General features: G+C 36.3%; 1 protein-coding gene across 1 annotated transcript in view; it reads right to left on the bottom strand.

Annotated features, from left to right (window-relative positions):
- The window catches only part of KCNH5 (potassium voltage-gated channel subfamily H member 5), a 344,305-nt gene that overhangs the window by 271,680 nt on the left and 56,247 nt on the right, over positions 1-16,378 (bottom strand). The window contains exons 5-6 of the mRNA XM_050795870.1: positions 14,654-14,769; positions 8,330-8,722 (exon numbers count right to left, since the gene is read on the bottom strand). Of these exons, the coding sequence (XP_050651827.1) occupies positions 8,330-8,722; positions 14,654-14,769 (509 nt within the window). The remainder of the gene's footprint in view (positions 1-8,329; positions 8,723-14,653; positions 14,770-16,378) is intronic.

The raw sequence follows: 16,378 nt of genomic DNA, 5'->3' as shown, positions 1-16,378 counted from the left end.
GGACTTAATTAAAATGTAAACTTCTGCTCTGCAAAAGTCACAGTCAAAAGAATGAGAAGACAAGCCACAAACTGAGAGAAAATATTCGCAAAAGACATCTAATAAAGTATGATCATCTAAAATATAAAAAGAACTCTTAAAACAACAATAAAAATAAACAATGGACAAAAGATCTGAACACACATCTTACCAAAGAAGATATTCCTATGAGAATTAAGCATATAAAAAGATGTTCAGCAACATATGCCATTTGGCAAATGCAAATTTTAAAACATCAAAACAGATACATTTAAACAGATACCACTACACACCTATTAGAATAGTCAAACTCCAAAACACTAACACCGCCAAATGTCGGCAAGGATGAGGAACAACAGAAATTCTCATTCATCGCTGATGGGAATACATAATGTTGCTGCCACTTTGGAAGACAGACAGTTTGAAAGTTTCTTACAAAATTAAACATAGTCTTACCATATGATTCAGCAATCATGTTTCTTGGTATTTACCCAAATATGTTTAAAACTTATGTCTACATATAAACCTGCGCATGAATGTTTATAACAGCTTTATTCCTAATTTTGACAAAACTTGGAAGCATCCAAGATGTTCTTTAGTAGGTAGGTGAATGAATAAATAAACTGTGATACATCCAGACAATGATATGTTATTCAGCACAGAAAAAAAAAAAAAAAAAAAAGAGCTATCAAGCCTTGAAAAAACACAGAGGAACCTTAAATGCATATTACTAAGAGAAAGAAACCAATATGAAAAAGCTACAAACTATCTGATTCTAACTATGTGACACTTAGAGAAGCCAAAACTATTGAGACACAAGGGATCAGTGATTGCCACGGGTTAGCAGAGAAGGGGGAAAGAATAAGCAGAGCATGGAAAAAATTTTAAGACAGTAAAACTAATCTGTGTGATGCTGTAATGGAGGACACATGTCATCATACTTCTGTCCAAACCCATTAAAGGTACAAAATCAAGAGTGAAAGCCACTAGAAACTATCAACTTTGGGTGACAATGATGTATTCATCTGGGTTTATCAACTGTAACAGATGTACCACTCTGGTGCGGAATTTTCATAGTGGGAGAATCTATGCATGTTTGGGAGCAAAGGTTACATGGGAAATCTTTGTACCTCCTCAATCTTGCTACAAACCTAAAAGCAGTCTTAAAAAAATAAAGTCTATTTTTAAAAAGGCTCACACTCTTTACAAAGTTAGATTTAACAGCAGATTGCTCAGGACTCAATGTTGGCATGCTATCATCAGCTGGGGATTACAGTGAAAAGAAAAATCAACCAATTCCAAGAAGGATTGGGTAGTGCTATGGTTTGATTGGTTTGTCCCCTCAAATATATATGTTAAAACTTAATCTTCAATGCAATAATATTGGGAGATGAGGTCAAATAGAATGTATTCAGGTCATGAGGGATCTGCCCTCATGCATGGATTAATGCCACTATGAGGACACATCATTTGTCTTGTCTGCTCTTCTGCCTTCCACCATGTGAGGAGACAGTAGGAAGGCCCCCACAAGACACCAGATGCCAGTGCCTTGGACTTCCTAGTCTCCAAAACTGTGAGAAATAAGTTCTTGTTCTTCATAAATGACTCAACCTGTGGTATTTTGCTATGGCAGCACAAAACAGACTTAGAGAGGCAGTATATATGGATTTAATAAGAATAAAACTAGGAAAACAAACAGAAAAATTAGGTACATCCTAGTCACACTACTCAAATATTATTTTAAATTATCTATACACTTTAATGAAAAGGTAATGGCAAGCCAACTGTATTAAATAACAATTTCTAATATGCTATTCTTTGCAGAAAGTCTGAGATGGCAAGAAAAAGGGACAAAGAGGATTCTAAGCTGACAAAAGTTACTGAAGTCTAGAAGCATAATTAGCCTCTCTGATTTCCTATTCTTGTTTTAATGACTAGATCAGAAATAAGAATTATTAATGTAATTATATAGGATAAAGTGAAATAATGCATGTGGCAGCTTGACAAGTATAATTCATGACAAAACAATAATTTAGAAAATTATTTTCCATAAACTTTTCTGAAAATTAAAAGTATTTACATACTTCCACTTAGCAGTCATTGTTCTATTCATTCTTTCTTCTAAAGCGATGCATGAGTTATCTTTTCTCAATTTCATTTTTTGACCTAGTTTTTATGTTTATCACTTACTAAGACTACTCATTATCATCAAAATTCCCCATGTATCATGTTTCCTAAATCCTCCTATGCTACCGAACTGCATGTTATCTGCAGCTGCTCCATCTTTGATGATGTTCTATGGCTCAACTCCCTCTAATCTCTCCAAATTCAGGCTCCCTGAACCTCCCAAAGCTGTATTCCAATGCATACTACAAAGAAGCTCAATCCTATTCTTTAGATTCTTAGTGACAACATTCTTTTACCCTCTGTTTATGGCTTTTAGAACATTTATGTTCCTTCTTTTCAAACAGAATGCCTTCTTCAATGGAATCTATCTTTTCTGCCTCACAATCTTCTTAAAGAATCACATATTCAGTTCATGAATTCCTAGTAAACCAAACTACCTTCAGAGAGCATACTGACAATCTCGAAAATAAAGAATGTTATTAAGTCTTTTATGTCATTCTGCACTTGGCATCATGTAAAAGGATTATATCGTAATTTTCAGACTCATATTCTCTCTTATTCCCAAGACACCATTAATGTACTTCCTCTTCAGGTTTAAGTTCTATTTTATTTTTATGTCATTGTACAATTTACTAAAACCTTGCTAACACTTTACTGCTTCATGTCAATAAGTCACCAGTATACCTTAAGAGCAATGAGGAAATACCAAGGAGATAGAAGACACATTGTTCACCATCACAGGATTTATAATCCAGCTGAGGAAACAAACATACAAATGAAATAATCATACCCCATCAGACTAGCAGAATTCTACACGCAAAATTTATTAGTATCCCTTTTCCCATTTATTCCGTATAACCACCTTGTGATATAAGTAATTTAGCTATACACTCCTTCCCTTGTTTTACATCATGGAAACTGAGAACCAGAGTAACCCTCTCAAAGTCTCAAAACAAATATGTCCTAGACAAGGCACAAGACTCCAGAACATCCAACAGCTGATATAGTGCTTATGAACACACACAAATCAACAAAAGAAAAAATATTTTTAACTCTATTAAGATGCATACCTATACAGATGAAATATGGTGAAGATATTAATTAAAGCTGCTTGGGAATGATGCAGGCAGGCTTCCTGAAAGAAATATGTTCCAAAAAGGTGAATGTTATAATTAGGGGTAATAAGGAGCCAATTTACAGGAACTGACCCAGAAAGAAGGCGAAGAATGCGTAAAATAGTATGAATGAAGAAGCTGATAAACGTGGATAAATCTAAATAAGAATTGACAATTAAATATTAATAAAACAATCACAGATTAAAAGGAAAAAACTAAAAATAATGTAGGCCCAAAATAAAAGACAATAATCATTTGAAAGATGAAGGGGAACAGAAGTGCTTGAATTGAATGAAGAAAGGTAAAGATACTTAGAAGCTTCTGGAATTTAAGTCAAACACTGATGTTAAAAATGTACAAGTAATCGATTAACAGAAAAAATTCCAAACCAGTAGGAGGAATCCAAGAGATTAAAGAAAAACTCAATCAATCCAAAACCTGGAAAAACAAAAGGGAAAAGAAAACAGCAAAAAACAAAGATAAGAAAAGGCATTTAAAAATAGAAAATAAGATGTACTAAGTAAATCAAAACGTAATTAATCACAATCAATGTAAACAGATTAAACTTGCCTGTTAAAGAGACTTTCAGAATCTATACACTACTCATAAAATATATATCCAGAAATATACAGACCAAGTACACACCAACTACACAAAAGCAAATTTAGCTATACTAGTATAGAGCAAACCAGACCTTAAGCAAGGAAAGCACTATTAGGGACAAAGAACGTTAGAAAAATGTGGAAGAAATCTCCCAGAAAGTATAGCAAAAACATAAAGGATTGGAAAATAGGAGATTTTTTTTTTTTTTTAAAAAGGAAATTACAGGAGTGGTCCCATAGGTACAATATCTGAATAAAAGGAGTTCCAGAAAGAGAGAAAATTTAGAAAAGGTCAGAGGGCTGGAGAAAATCATAATAGGAAAAATATTGAGACAGTAGCCATGTTTTTCCAGACTGAAAAGGACCACCTAGTTGACACCCATCAAAACTGATGAAAATAGATCTGCACAAAGGTATAGCATCAGAAAGTTACAGAACCTTGGAACAGAGAAGATATATGAAACTTCCAGAAGGAGAAAATAGGTCACATGTAAAGGACCAGAAATCTTAATGACTTCAAGTTTCTTATCAGAATTACCGGAAGATAGAGTACAATGGCATTGTATCTTTCAAAATTCTGAAGGAAAATTATCTCTAGCCAAGAATATTATAGCTAGCTCAACCATCAATTAGGTGACAGAGTAAAGAGAGGTTTGTTTAAGAAAATGATATTGATAGAATATCTCTTGCATCAATGTAATGAAGGGAGATTTAGATAATTGTCAGAGAACTTTGTGGCTGAATTAGTGATAAGAACATAGAAAACATAAAATCAGTTATCAGCTCCCAGAAAAATGGCAAGTGCAGAAAAGGAAAAGTAATTACAATATGCTGCAAGGATCAGCTAGAAAGTGCACATTTGCAGTCATAATAATATAAACACTTGGCAGGGCCCAGTGGCTCACACCTGTAATCCCAACATTTTGGGAGGCTGAGGCGGCGGATCAATTGAGGTCAGGAATTCAAGACCAGACTGGCCAACGTGGTGAAATACTAAAAAAATTTTTAAAAATTAGCCAAGTGTGGTGGTGTGCACCTCTAGTCCCAGCTGCTGTGGAGGTTGAGTCAGGAGAATCGTTTGAACCTGGGAGGCAGAGGTTGCAGTGACCATACCACTGCACTCTGGCCTGGGTGACAGAGCAAGACTCTGTCTCCACAAAAAGAAACAAATTAATCACAAAAATATCAACCCTTAATATTTATTGAATCAAAAGGATGATACATTGTGAGAATGAGGTGATGAAAATGGTGCATGTAAATAGTAAGAGAAGGTAGAAAGGGGAGCTAAAATCTCACCTTTCATAGTGAGAAGTCAAAGACAAAACCTAAAATTGACAAACCAAGAGGTAGATATGTAGTCACATTGTTTGGTGACATGGAAGCAAATAATAAAAGAATCCACCGAAAAATTTGAAAGTGGCGCTCTAGGGTCTTCTCTTTTTTAAAACGAGACATTGCCAACTGTTCTTTATAGAGATTTTACCAATTCGTTCTCCCCTGAGCAGTATATGAGAGGGACGTACCACATCCCACTTGATCAATTGAGGTCCTGTAAGGAGTAGATGCCAAGCCAGGGTTATTTACGCAAGAATTTTACTGATGTAAATGCCTGGGAAGGACAAAATGGGGAGGAGGGGAACACGAAGAGCCTTTGGACTACAATGCAAGTCTAACACCTGTGAAAGAGGGAAGGAAGACTCAGGTAGGAAGAAAAACCTTAAACTTTTACATAATAAATGGACAGTCCCAGAGCAGAAGTTGCACGTATGGACAAGTTATAGTATTCCCACCATACTCAGACATTGACAGGGAGCAGCCCTGGGGAAATGTGTGAGCCCAGCTCCAATATGTGAGCTGCAGCAGATCAGAAAAGGCAGCAGCCTTCAGTTAACTGTGTTCAGTGCTGTGTTGGAAAATGATTAACAACTAGCTCTACAGAAAGTTTTTTTTAAAAGGCCTTGATTTGTAGCTTTTGCTACTTTCTGTGGTGTAAATACTCCCACTGTGGCTAATTTCAAGCTACCACTGTGAGATCACTAAATGCTGAGTTAAGAAGAGATGCTAACAACAGGCTTTCTAAAGCCAGGAGCTGGACCGAGGGTGCCGCTGACTGTACTCCACACAACACGTGTTTATGAAAGGAGATTTGAGCGGTGTGCCTACTTAGCTACTACACTCAGTAGCCTAGCGTTCTAACAGTTTCGGGCTTTGCAGCATGATAAATGAAAATTGTACTTAGTGCAGATTTACTTTGCATTTCTTGAATATGAGCAAAATTGAGGGAATCTTTTAATATAAATTTGCAGTATTACATATAATTATAAATGTATTTATTATTATACAATGTATTTACTGCAATACTAATCAAACCAATCTTTTGATTATTTTTAATTGACAGAAATAAGTGCATGTATTTACTATGTAGAACATGACGTCTTTAAGTATGTATGCATTGTGGAATGACTAAATCTAGCTAGTTAACATATGTGTTTCTTCACATAGTTATCATTTTTGTGGTGAGAACACTTTACATCCACTTTCTTAGCATTTTTACAGAATGTAGTACATCGTTAACTATAGTCGCCATGTTGTATAACAGATTTCTTGAATTTAGTTCCACCTAACTGAAGTTTTGTATTCTTTGACCATCTCTCCATTCACCCCACCCCCTGGTTACCATCATTCTACTCTATATGAGATGAACTTTTCTAGATTCCACATGAGTGATTCCTTTTATTAAAATCTTTAGGCCTATGTTCTAAATAACCAATGTATTAATGTAATCATCTGTGTAGTGTGCAAAACATAAATACTGCTTATTGTCCCCTATTATGTGATTTGTATTTTCAAAATTAACTCCTTTAACTCACTTCAGAAGGTAAATTTGAAAAAAAAAAATCTTTAAAAGCTTCATGTAGGTGGACTCAAAACTTGGAAAATGAATTACTATGATTTCTTTTTTCCCATAATTTGTAAAGTAATAATTACATATACAGTATGAAAATACAATGTCTACATTAAATTTGCGGGAAATAATATTTGTATTATTATAGTTGATTGAATGTAAATATTTTATGGAAAAAGTCACTGAAGAAAAGTTTCAATCTATCTCCCAACACACATAGAGAAACAATAATATATTATAATGTATAATAATAATAATAACAGAATAAGGAATTTTCCATCGAGCAGTCTACAGAGTAGAATCTATAGGAACATCTTAGGACAATTAAGTTAGTAATATTACCATTATTAAGACATTTTAATAATAGATATATTCTATACTGACTCTTCTATATATTATGAATTGAAATTACTGGTTATATCCTATTAGCTTGGTGTAACAACTTAAATATCATCTGCTATTAAGTTAGAGGCTGAGAAGCTGTGAATGAAGTGGTCTTTTAAGCTTTTACATATTCTAATTACTTCTAGGTGCACTGATAACACTGAAAAAGCAGAGCCTTAAATTAGACCAGACATCAGAAGTCATCTGATATGGTTTGGTTCCGTGTCCCCACCGAAATCTCATCTCGAATGGTAATCCCCACATGTCAAGAGAGGGACCTGGTGGGAGGTGATTAGATTATGGGGGCAGTTTTCCCCACGATGTTCCCATGATAGTGAGGGAGTTCTCACGAGATCTGGGGGTTTTAAAAGTGGCAGTTTCCCCTGTGCTCCTTTCTCTCTCCTGCTGCCATGTGAAGAAGGTCCTTGCTTCCTTCCAACAGGATTATAAGTTTCCTGAGGCCTCTCCAGCCATGTGGAACTGTGAGTCAAATATCTTCTGTTTATAAATTACCCAGTCTCAGGTTGTATATTTATAGCAGTATGAAAATGGACTAATATGTCATCCAATACCCACAAATATATTCAGACAAAATGTAAAGCAAAAGCTATGACGAAGAAACCAAAGTGGCAAAAATTCAAGAATTGCTCTTTCATAAAACTTTCTTTATCTTTATGTTAACTCTACCACTGTTACCATAAGTATCTTGAGAGGAGCAGTCAATAGATCTGTGAATGAACAGAGTGTTCAAATGCTGAAGCTTTTCAAAGAAAATACATCTACTTATTAGGTTGTTATAAAAGTAAATGTGGTTTTTACCATTAAAAGTAATTGTGAAAACCACAATCACTTTTGCACCAACCTAGTATCTTCTTTCAATCAATTATGTAGTTTGTGAACCATAATTGACTTCAAATGCCACCACTTTTCTTCTCCTCCACTTCTTCCATCCACAACCTCCAATTCCCAGTAATTAGTATTTTCAACCAGATATCAAGGAAAAGAAATAGATGAACACTAACTTAAGGTGATCAAATGCAATAACTTTTGGCAAGGGTTTCAAGAAAGTTGAAAATGGTGGCTAAAAAGAGGTTTGGATTATCTGTGGAATCCATTTATCCTGATGTTTTCAAAACATATGACCCACAGTACTCAGAAAACCAAAACAAAAGACTTACCTCATCCACATTTTCAAAGGCATTGATGATGTCATAAGGTAAACAAGACAGCAGATCGATCACAAACCAAGTTTTCAGATAGTTCATCCTTATGAGCTTAGGGTCAGAAATGACCTCTCCACCAGGCCCCACGAAAGTTGTGTGAAAATTTAAAACGATGTCAACCAGAAAAATAACGTCCACCACACTATCCAGTACCAGCCAGGCTATGTTGTTCTGTTTTGTTTTGAAGGAAACATTATAAGGAACCATAATGGCGGTGTAGAAGGTAAGAATTAAAATCACCCAATCCCAAGTAGTTTTAAAAGCACAATAATGTAAAATAATGTGTGGTGGCGTCTTTGGCGCTTCTTGTTTATACTGAGGAAGGATATCTGATCCCAGCTGAAGAACCTAAAAGAGAGAAAATGTGTTTATACATGACTAGGTTATCTCTGCACAGTCAGTGATGAGTTCAAATCTACTGGCAGTCAAACCACAGCCAGTCATGCTCCATAGTCTTGCCTCCCTCTTTTCCTGAGTTGTCCTAAAATTTGTTCACAGGAAGTCACTCCAAGTCCAAGCGCTCTACCAAAGCTGATCTTTCTGCTGTTCTATCTGGCCTGCTCTGACGCAGTTGCCAACACTGATCCACAATACTGCTAGATGTCCACTTCTTCAAGTGCCTCCAGCACACTCACTCTGTAAGCCCCCCTAGAATCACATGGCTCTCATGGACTGTCCGGCAGTTATTTGGGTGACACACCATTATCTATTCTTTATACACATTTAGCACCTCGGGAAGCATAACTTTGATTCTGATGGCCTCGCTGGACCCCAGCATCCCACTGTTGGTGATGTTGTTGTTGAGTGATATTCAGCAAGGGCCCTGATGGCTGGCACAGCAGTGTAAAGGATTGTAAAGGGTATCACCTGCTTTTTCCCTTTCTCCCTTAGATCTGGACTTAAAGAATATTGTGTTTCTTGCCCAAGTGCAAGGGAAAAAAATATTAAATACTCAAGTTTGTTTCTGAATACCTATTTGACAAATGGAAAAATTTCAGTGTAAGGTTATATGAACCTTGAATTATACTAATTAGGTCTAATTACAGTAGAAAAAAAAGATAAAAAGCAGATGACAGAGCAAGAGTAGAGGTTTGTGTATCCCTGGGCAAAGATAACCAACACAAGACATAGCATTGCCTTCTGGAACCTGGAACCTGGGAATTCTAAAAAATAGTTGAGGCAAGCAGATCACGAGGTCAGGAGATCGAGACCATCCTGGCCAACATGGTGAAACCCCATCTCTACTAAAAATACAAATATTAGATGGGTGTGGTGGTGCGTTCCTATAATCCCAGCTACTCAGGAAGTGGAGACACCAGAATCACTTGAACGCAGGAGGCAGAGGTTGCAGTGAGCTGAGATTGCGCCACTGCACTCCAGCCTGGTGACACAGCAAGACTACATCTCAAAAACAAAAACAAACAAACAAAAAAAACAGTTGAAGGGGTAAACCAAAAACTTCTGCCCTTTGCCATCAATGAAGCCAAAGATAACGTATGTGTTAAAGAGTTTGGTAAATTGAAATTTTTAAATATTTTCAACAGCTTTGCCCATCATATGTATTCAGTTATTCAGTGTCTCTAGGACTAATGGGACCCAGGAGGTAGGAGTCAAAAAGTCCAAATCATAAAATCATAAATGCATTAAATATTTAGATGTAGGAATGGATAAAAATAAAAATACTTGTTAGCATGTAACTCTGAGTTATAATATACGCCAAAAAACAAAACAAATATACTAGCATCTTTGGAAGCTTGGGAGAGTATCCTAAAGTTCCTCTCACATACAGAACTTATGTATCGGAAAACTAAGAATATAATATCCATTGTTACTATTTTTTGATATGGAAAACATCATTGGTGGTCTCTTTAATTGTATGTTAGAATTGTTGTTTTTATTTTGGGGTTTGTAAGAATACTTGTAAAGATATTTTATGTATTTGCCATTATCAGTACCTCAGTTATATTTTTCCCACGATGTCTTAAATTACTTAACAGCAAATTATCCTGCCAGGAGTGTAAGTCATGTTGGGGTGAAGCATTATATATATACAATTGTACATAATCGTGGTGTTTCTTTTGCCTTTCAACCACTGGCCTGTCAGTTCCAATTTCATTGTGCTACACATGAAAATTGCCTTCATATTCAATGTTAGTAGTTTACCATCTATATATACACAGTCTATGTTTAACCACAAATAAATCAAACTTGGGAAATAAGAACAAACTCAGTGCCAGGATGCATTACCACCTTCATGAACCCTAAGCCTTCGTTCCTTCCTGGACTCCTTCATGGTGAAACCTCGTCACTACTAAAAATACAAAAATTAGCCAGGCGTGGTGGCACGTGCCTGTAGTCCCAGCTACTCTGGAGGCTGAGGCAGGAGAATCATTCGAACCTGGGAGGCAGAGGTTGCAGTGAGCTGAGATCGCACCACTCACTGCACTCCAGCCTGGGCGACAGAGCAAGACAGTCTCAAAAAAAAAAAAAAAAAAAAATATATATATACATACATATATATATATATATGTGTGTGTGTATATATATATGCATGTGTGTATATATTATAACAGCATTCCTATAAAGATAAATATATTAATATCACACATTCAATTTTCATTTTTACCTAAAAGTTACTCTGTTTTCTTCTGCTGTTAATAGAAATTGAAACATCTTATAGGCCCGTAGAAGCGCTGTGGGGCCCTGGACACTGTGCTAACAGATGTCAGCCCTGCTCAGTACCCCGGATTATTGCAGGTCTCCTCTAAAGATGCAATGGCATCACCCTAAATTCAGAAAGTCTTAAACCTAGCTATACATTAAAATCATCTGGGTAAGTTTTAAAAGAATACAGTATACTTACTTATACCTAGACTCCACCCTGGAGAATTATTAAATTGGTCTTGGTTGGGTTCTCAGAGAATCTATAGTTTCAAAACCTTCCCAGGTGTTTACAATGTACAGCCCAAGTTAAGATCTGTCTTACATTTCTTTAGACATTCAGGACCCAATTCTCTAGACAGTGATTTGCGTATGTAAAGCCCTCCAAAAAAATGCAAGATGAGGACAAAAAGGAGGAGGAAAGGGTAGAGGAGGACAAGGAGGAGGAAGAAGAGGAAAATGGCAACAACAAAAAATAGTGCACAAAAAAAAATTGAAGCTTGATCTTTTTCATATGCAAAGCATTACCTTAATCGTCACTCTGTCCCTGGGCTCTTTTATAAAACAGTGAGTAACAGACTCTTCACTTTCATTGTTATTTCATTTGTGCTTTTATAAGCAACAAGCCTTTGGTGGAGGGAGGATGAAATCACCTTTTTTTGATGTATTTTTGTACCAATACAGACACATTCTTCCTCTCTGAAGATCTGAGAGCATTGACTTCAACAAAGTCAGGCCCACTGACTGATGTGGCGGGGTGCATACATTTATCTCTACCCAACATAAAAGTGAACAAGCTAAAGGCAATCAGCAGGGTGTCAATGCATGCGGAAAATTAATTAACTACCTTTATGGAGACTGGAATCTTTGAAACTGGGGATCAGCTCCAAATTTGGGGGATCAGGTAGAACTGAGATCAAATTTATCTGTCTTTGAAAAAGTGAAAGAGCCTAAAATTCCATAGCAAAACCAAATACTTGCATTGAGCAAATTATATGAGCTTTGAGTACCACTGGAAAAACAATATTGTTGTACTTATTTGATATTTCTTTTATGTCTATCTTTGGTGATTAAGAGCATGCGCCGCAGGGCAGGTATTCAGACTAAATGTCTATCGACAATCTTGTTATTTCTGTGTGCTCTCTGAAACCGATCCTAAGATCTCACAGAAAGCAGTTTTATATCAGAACCAGGTTTATGAATAAGGGATGACTGGCAAAGAAACTAACACTAATCACAGAACAAATAAAAAAAAAACAGATGGGATGAAATAGGAATGTTTCTCAAAAGTAAAAACGAGAAAATGTCAAGGGGAAAGTTTCTTTCTTTTCCCTGGACATAGAGAAAAACAATCCTGAGTGATTCTGGGTGCTAAGGGAGAAGATTTTCTTCTCTCTGTCCCCCTTCCACTTGCTCTTACTCTGTTGTGTAACAGACAAAAGAAAAATCCTGAATAAGGTGTGGTTAAGACTCCGAAGGAATCATGACTATAAAAATTAGCAATCACAGGAACAACCTCCTACATTTCAGCTTGATTTGTAGAAAGAAACAGGCAACTTTAGGCAGAAGAGTAAATAGCTCCAAAATCTAAGCATTTTTGCAAAAGAAAGTTGTATCTCGCTGTCTGCTTTAAATCTTGTACTAATTGCATATTATCTTTTAAATATTGTGATTATTATTATTAGTTAATATTTAGTTATATTAATGTCTTATTTTGGTCTTCAGAAACATGTCTGCACATCAAAGGATTCATCTTTCCCCAAGCTAACAGTGCTGTTTAAAGCAGAAAACCGTAATAAGTCTTTTTGTTAGCCATGGTCTAAGGAAAACTCTATAGTCTTCTAAATTCAGGGAACATACTTTACTTCCTAATCTCCTCCAAACCAAAGTCTATATTTACAGTGAGTTAAGAAAATTACTCTGAAGGGCTTCGATTCACTTTTCTGCAGCAGAGAAAACTGATAAGCATATGGATTTTATTTTATCTGTCTCTCATTTGGTAAAAGTTACCTGAGAATATTTTGTGAGTGCAAACGTAGTGCTCAGCATAGTTTTGGTAGCTTAATGAGCTTTTTGGCATCTTTCAAACCAGTAACACAAATTATGGTTATAGAAGACATGCGAACAATAAAGCTATTAGCTGCCTCAGAGTTCTGTCCTATTTTTTTTCTCCTTAGTCTCAGGGTAACATCGTCTGGTCACATGACTTGAACAGCCATAACTGTAAGGATGATACTGAAGCCTACAACTCAAACTCAAATATCTTTCCAGAGTGCCAAACCCATAAATCTCACTGCCGTTCAAGCATCTCCACTAGGACTTCCTATAGTATGCCCAAAACCGAACTCATGGTCATTGTCCTCAAATCGTCTTTCCTTCCTCTTACATTCATCATTTTATTAACCAACAGTACTATCTACCCTGTCGTCTAAATAAAAAACATAGAATCGCACTGGACTCAACCCCTTGTTTCACACACTATTCTCATGTATCAACAAATGTGTTTACTCTAATCTTAATGTGTCTGCAATCCACTTGCTTCTGCTGACACTATCTTGCTGACAACCGTGGTCATGCTGACTTACTTACTGCTAGGACTTCCTCACTGGTTTCCCTACCTCCCCATTCTCCACAAAGCCACTAGGTCACGCAGGAGTTTTTAATTATTTTGTGCCTTGGATCCCTATGGCAATCTGGTAAAAACTATGGGCCTCTTCTTAGAATAAAGTTTTTGAATTAACACAATAAAAACATGAAAATCCGGCCACTGCACTCCAGCAAGGGGGACAGAGTGAGACTCCGTCTCAAAAAAAAAAAAAAAAAAAAAAACATGAAATTGCAAAAGAAACCAATTAGGATGCACCTCCTTTGAGAGGTTTTTCTGAGACACAAAGGTCATTTTCCTGGCACATGAGACACCAGCCACCACCATTTCACTATATGCTACCCTACCTTCTCCTTCCCCATCTGAATTCAACTACACTAAAGTCATACTCAACGTCATCATACTACCGAATCTCTGAGCCTTTGTACATGCTGGCCTCCCTAGTAGGAATAAACTGCATCCCTTCTTTACCTGACTAACTCTCACATTTTCCCTTCAGAATTCACTCAGTCCAGGTATCATCTCACTCATACAGCCTTCCCTAGGGCCCCACATTTGGGCAAATTGTCCTGCACAGGCTCCCACGGCACCCTGTCATTGCATTTTTTCACATCTTATGATCAGTTTCTGTTGGGTATTTAACTCCTTGATGACAGGGCCCATTTCTTATTTATCTTTACATCCTTTGCAGAGTGCCAAGCACAGAGCATACCCTGAATATGTGTTTGCTGCATATACTCATGAAGCAATGAAAGAACTCCCTATCTGATATGCTCAAAGAAAACTTGTACTCTACAGACATGACCTGGGATGTCATAAGCTACACTCCCATTTCAAAAGTTGGAGAGAATGAATAGAAATATTTGGGATTTCTATATTTCTACAAGGGAAACATAAATTATCAGCTAAGTATTTATAAGATCATAGCCAGAAATATCTATATTAAATCATTTTGGGGAAGAAAAATGTACCAACACCACCATCTTGGGAAGCAAAGTTTGTCTCATACTTACTTCAGCTAATCTTGAATGTTTGTGGACCACCTCTGTTTTATTCATTGGTGTGAGCTGCTGCAAAACACTTCGGCTATTTGTCAAAGCTCGTGTCAATCGGGCAAATTTCGTCCAACCTTAAAAATAAGGAAAGAAAGTCTCAGTTTCTCATACACAATGAATAAGAAATCCAACATTCTTGCTAGTACTAAAAAGATCTCAGCAACCACATAATATCCAAAATGAATGCAAAGTATCAAACAAAAGTATTTTCTTTCCTTCTATATAGATGTGCTCATATATTTGAAATGTGGCTATAAAATAATGAGCAATTTTTATGTGTGACCTTTCTGTTTTGCCCATATCTGTGATATAGTCCCCATAGCCAAGGCAACCAGCTGTCCACAAAATTCTGTGCTCCTCCTTGCATTGTATAGCTTTCTTACTGGGAAATAGCTGTCCAACCAGGAACATATCTCCCAGAATTTCTTGCATCTTAGTATGGCCTATGTCCCTGATTCTCACCCATGGAATGTAGACAGAAGTAATGTGTGTCATTTCCATGCCATGATTGAAGAAGCAACTGTGACTTCTCCATAATTTCTCTTTCTTTCTACCAGCTGGAAGGATGCAAATGACAAGGCCCAAAGGGATAGGAAAGCTGCTGAATAACTGCGTGGGAAAATGCCATATGCCAGCCAGGATCCTTTGCCTTGGACTGTTATATGAGCAAGAAATGTGCTTCTATTGGATTAAGCCACTGAAAGTTGGGGATTTATTTGTTATAGCAGCTTGTCTTACCCTAATAAAAAGTCCTTCATGCATTTGTGTGTAGATATAAGAGAATAAAACTGAATTGCAACAAATCTTACTTTTTATGGTTTATCTCACACACTTCCATCTTCCTTGTAACATAGCAAAATGTTATTTATCTGTTATTAACAACTGCAGTGATACCTAAATTTATTTTTGGAATATCTAGAATTGTTAATAATGCCTTCTGAAAGAGCAGTGACTTTTGGGGGAAAGAAATGCAATTTAATAGGAAAGAATTTTCTTCTGGGTCCTCAAATTGCCAGCATTGAAATCATTAATCTCAAGGAAATGTCAATAAGAGGTGAACAAATAGAACATAACCAGCCATACTCTTGTCCTGTCTCAATTATCCTTTCTCTAGATATCTCAAAAGCTCCGATTCATTAAAAAATGTTGTTAACACTATCTGATAACTTCTACAGGTAATAACAGGTAATAAAAACCTCATGAAGGTAATAACAATTACCCTTCATGAGGTCATTTATTAGGCAACTCCTTAAAACTGAAAAACTCCTGATGTTCCAAAGGAATGATGGCAATGATGAAATTTCAGACAATATGACAAAAAAAAAATTAAGGAAGAAATTCTAGAAATACACCTGTACACCTGCCTAATATCTGTCAAACCATAAAATGCAGGTGACATCATTCTTTACTACTATTCTTCAGGCTGATTCTGATTTCATTTAAGCTTTGTATTGCCCCACCAATTCAGGTCTCTCTATGTATTCAATAAGTGGATTGGAAAAGAAATAAACTGGCATCAGTTGATGGAAAGTCTTTATTTCTTCTACATTAATGGGCCCCATCCTAGTAATTAGAACCAAAAAATAGGTTAGGTTTTGGGAATCATATGCAACCCTAAGGCTTACCCTGTACAATGTGCTGCAGAAACACTGATTATTTATTTTATAATTTTTATTTTTAATA

Source organism: Macaca thibetana, chromosome 7 (genome assembly GCF_024542745.1).
Source record: "Macaca thibetana thibetana isolate TM-01 chromosome 7, ASM2454274v1, whole genome shotgun sequence".
Lineage (NCBI taxonomy): Eukaryota > Metazoa > Chordata > Mammalia > Primates > Cercopithecidae > Macaca > Macaca thibetana.
This window is presented reverse-complemented; position numbering and strand designations above follow the sequence as displayed.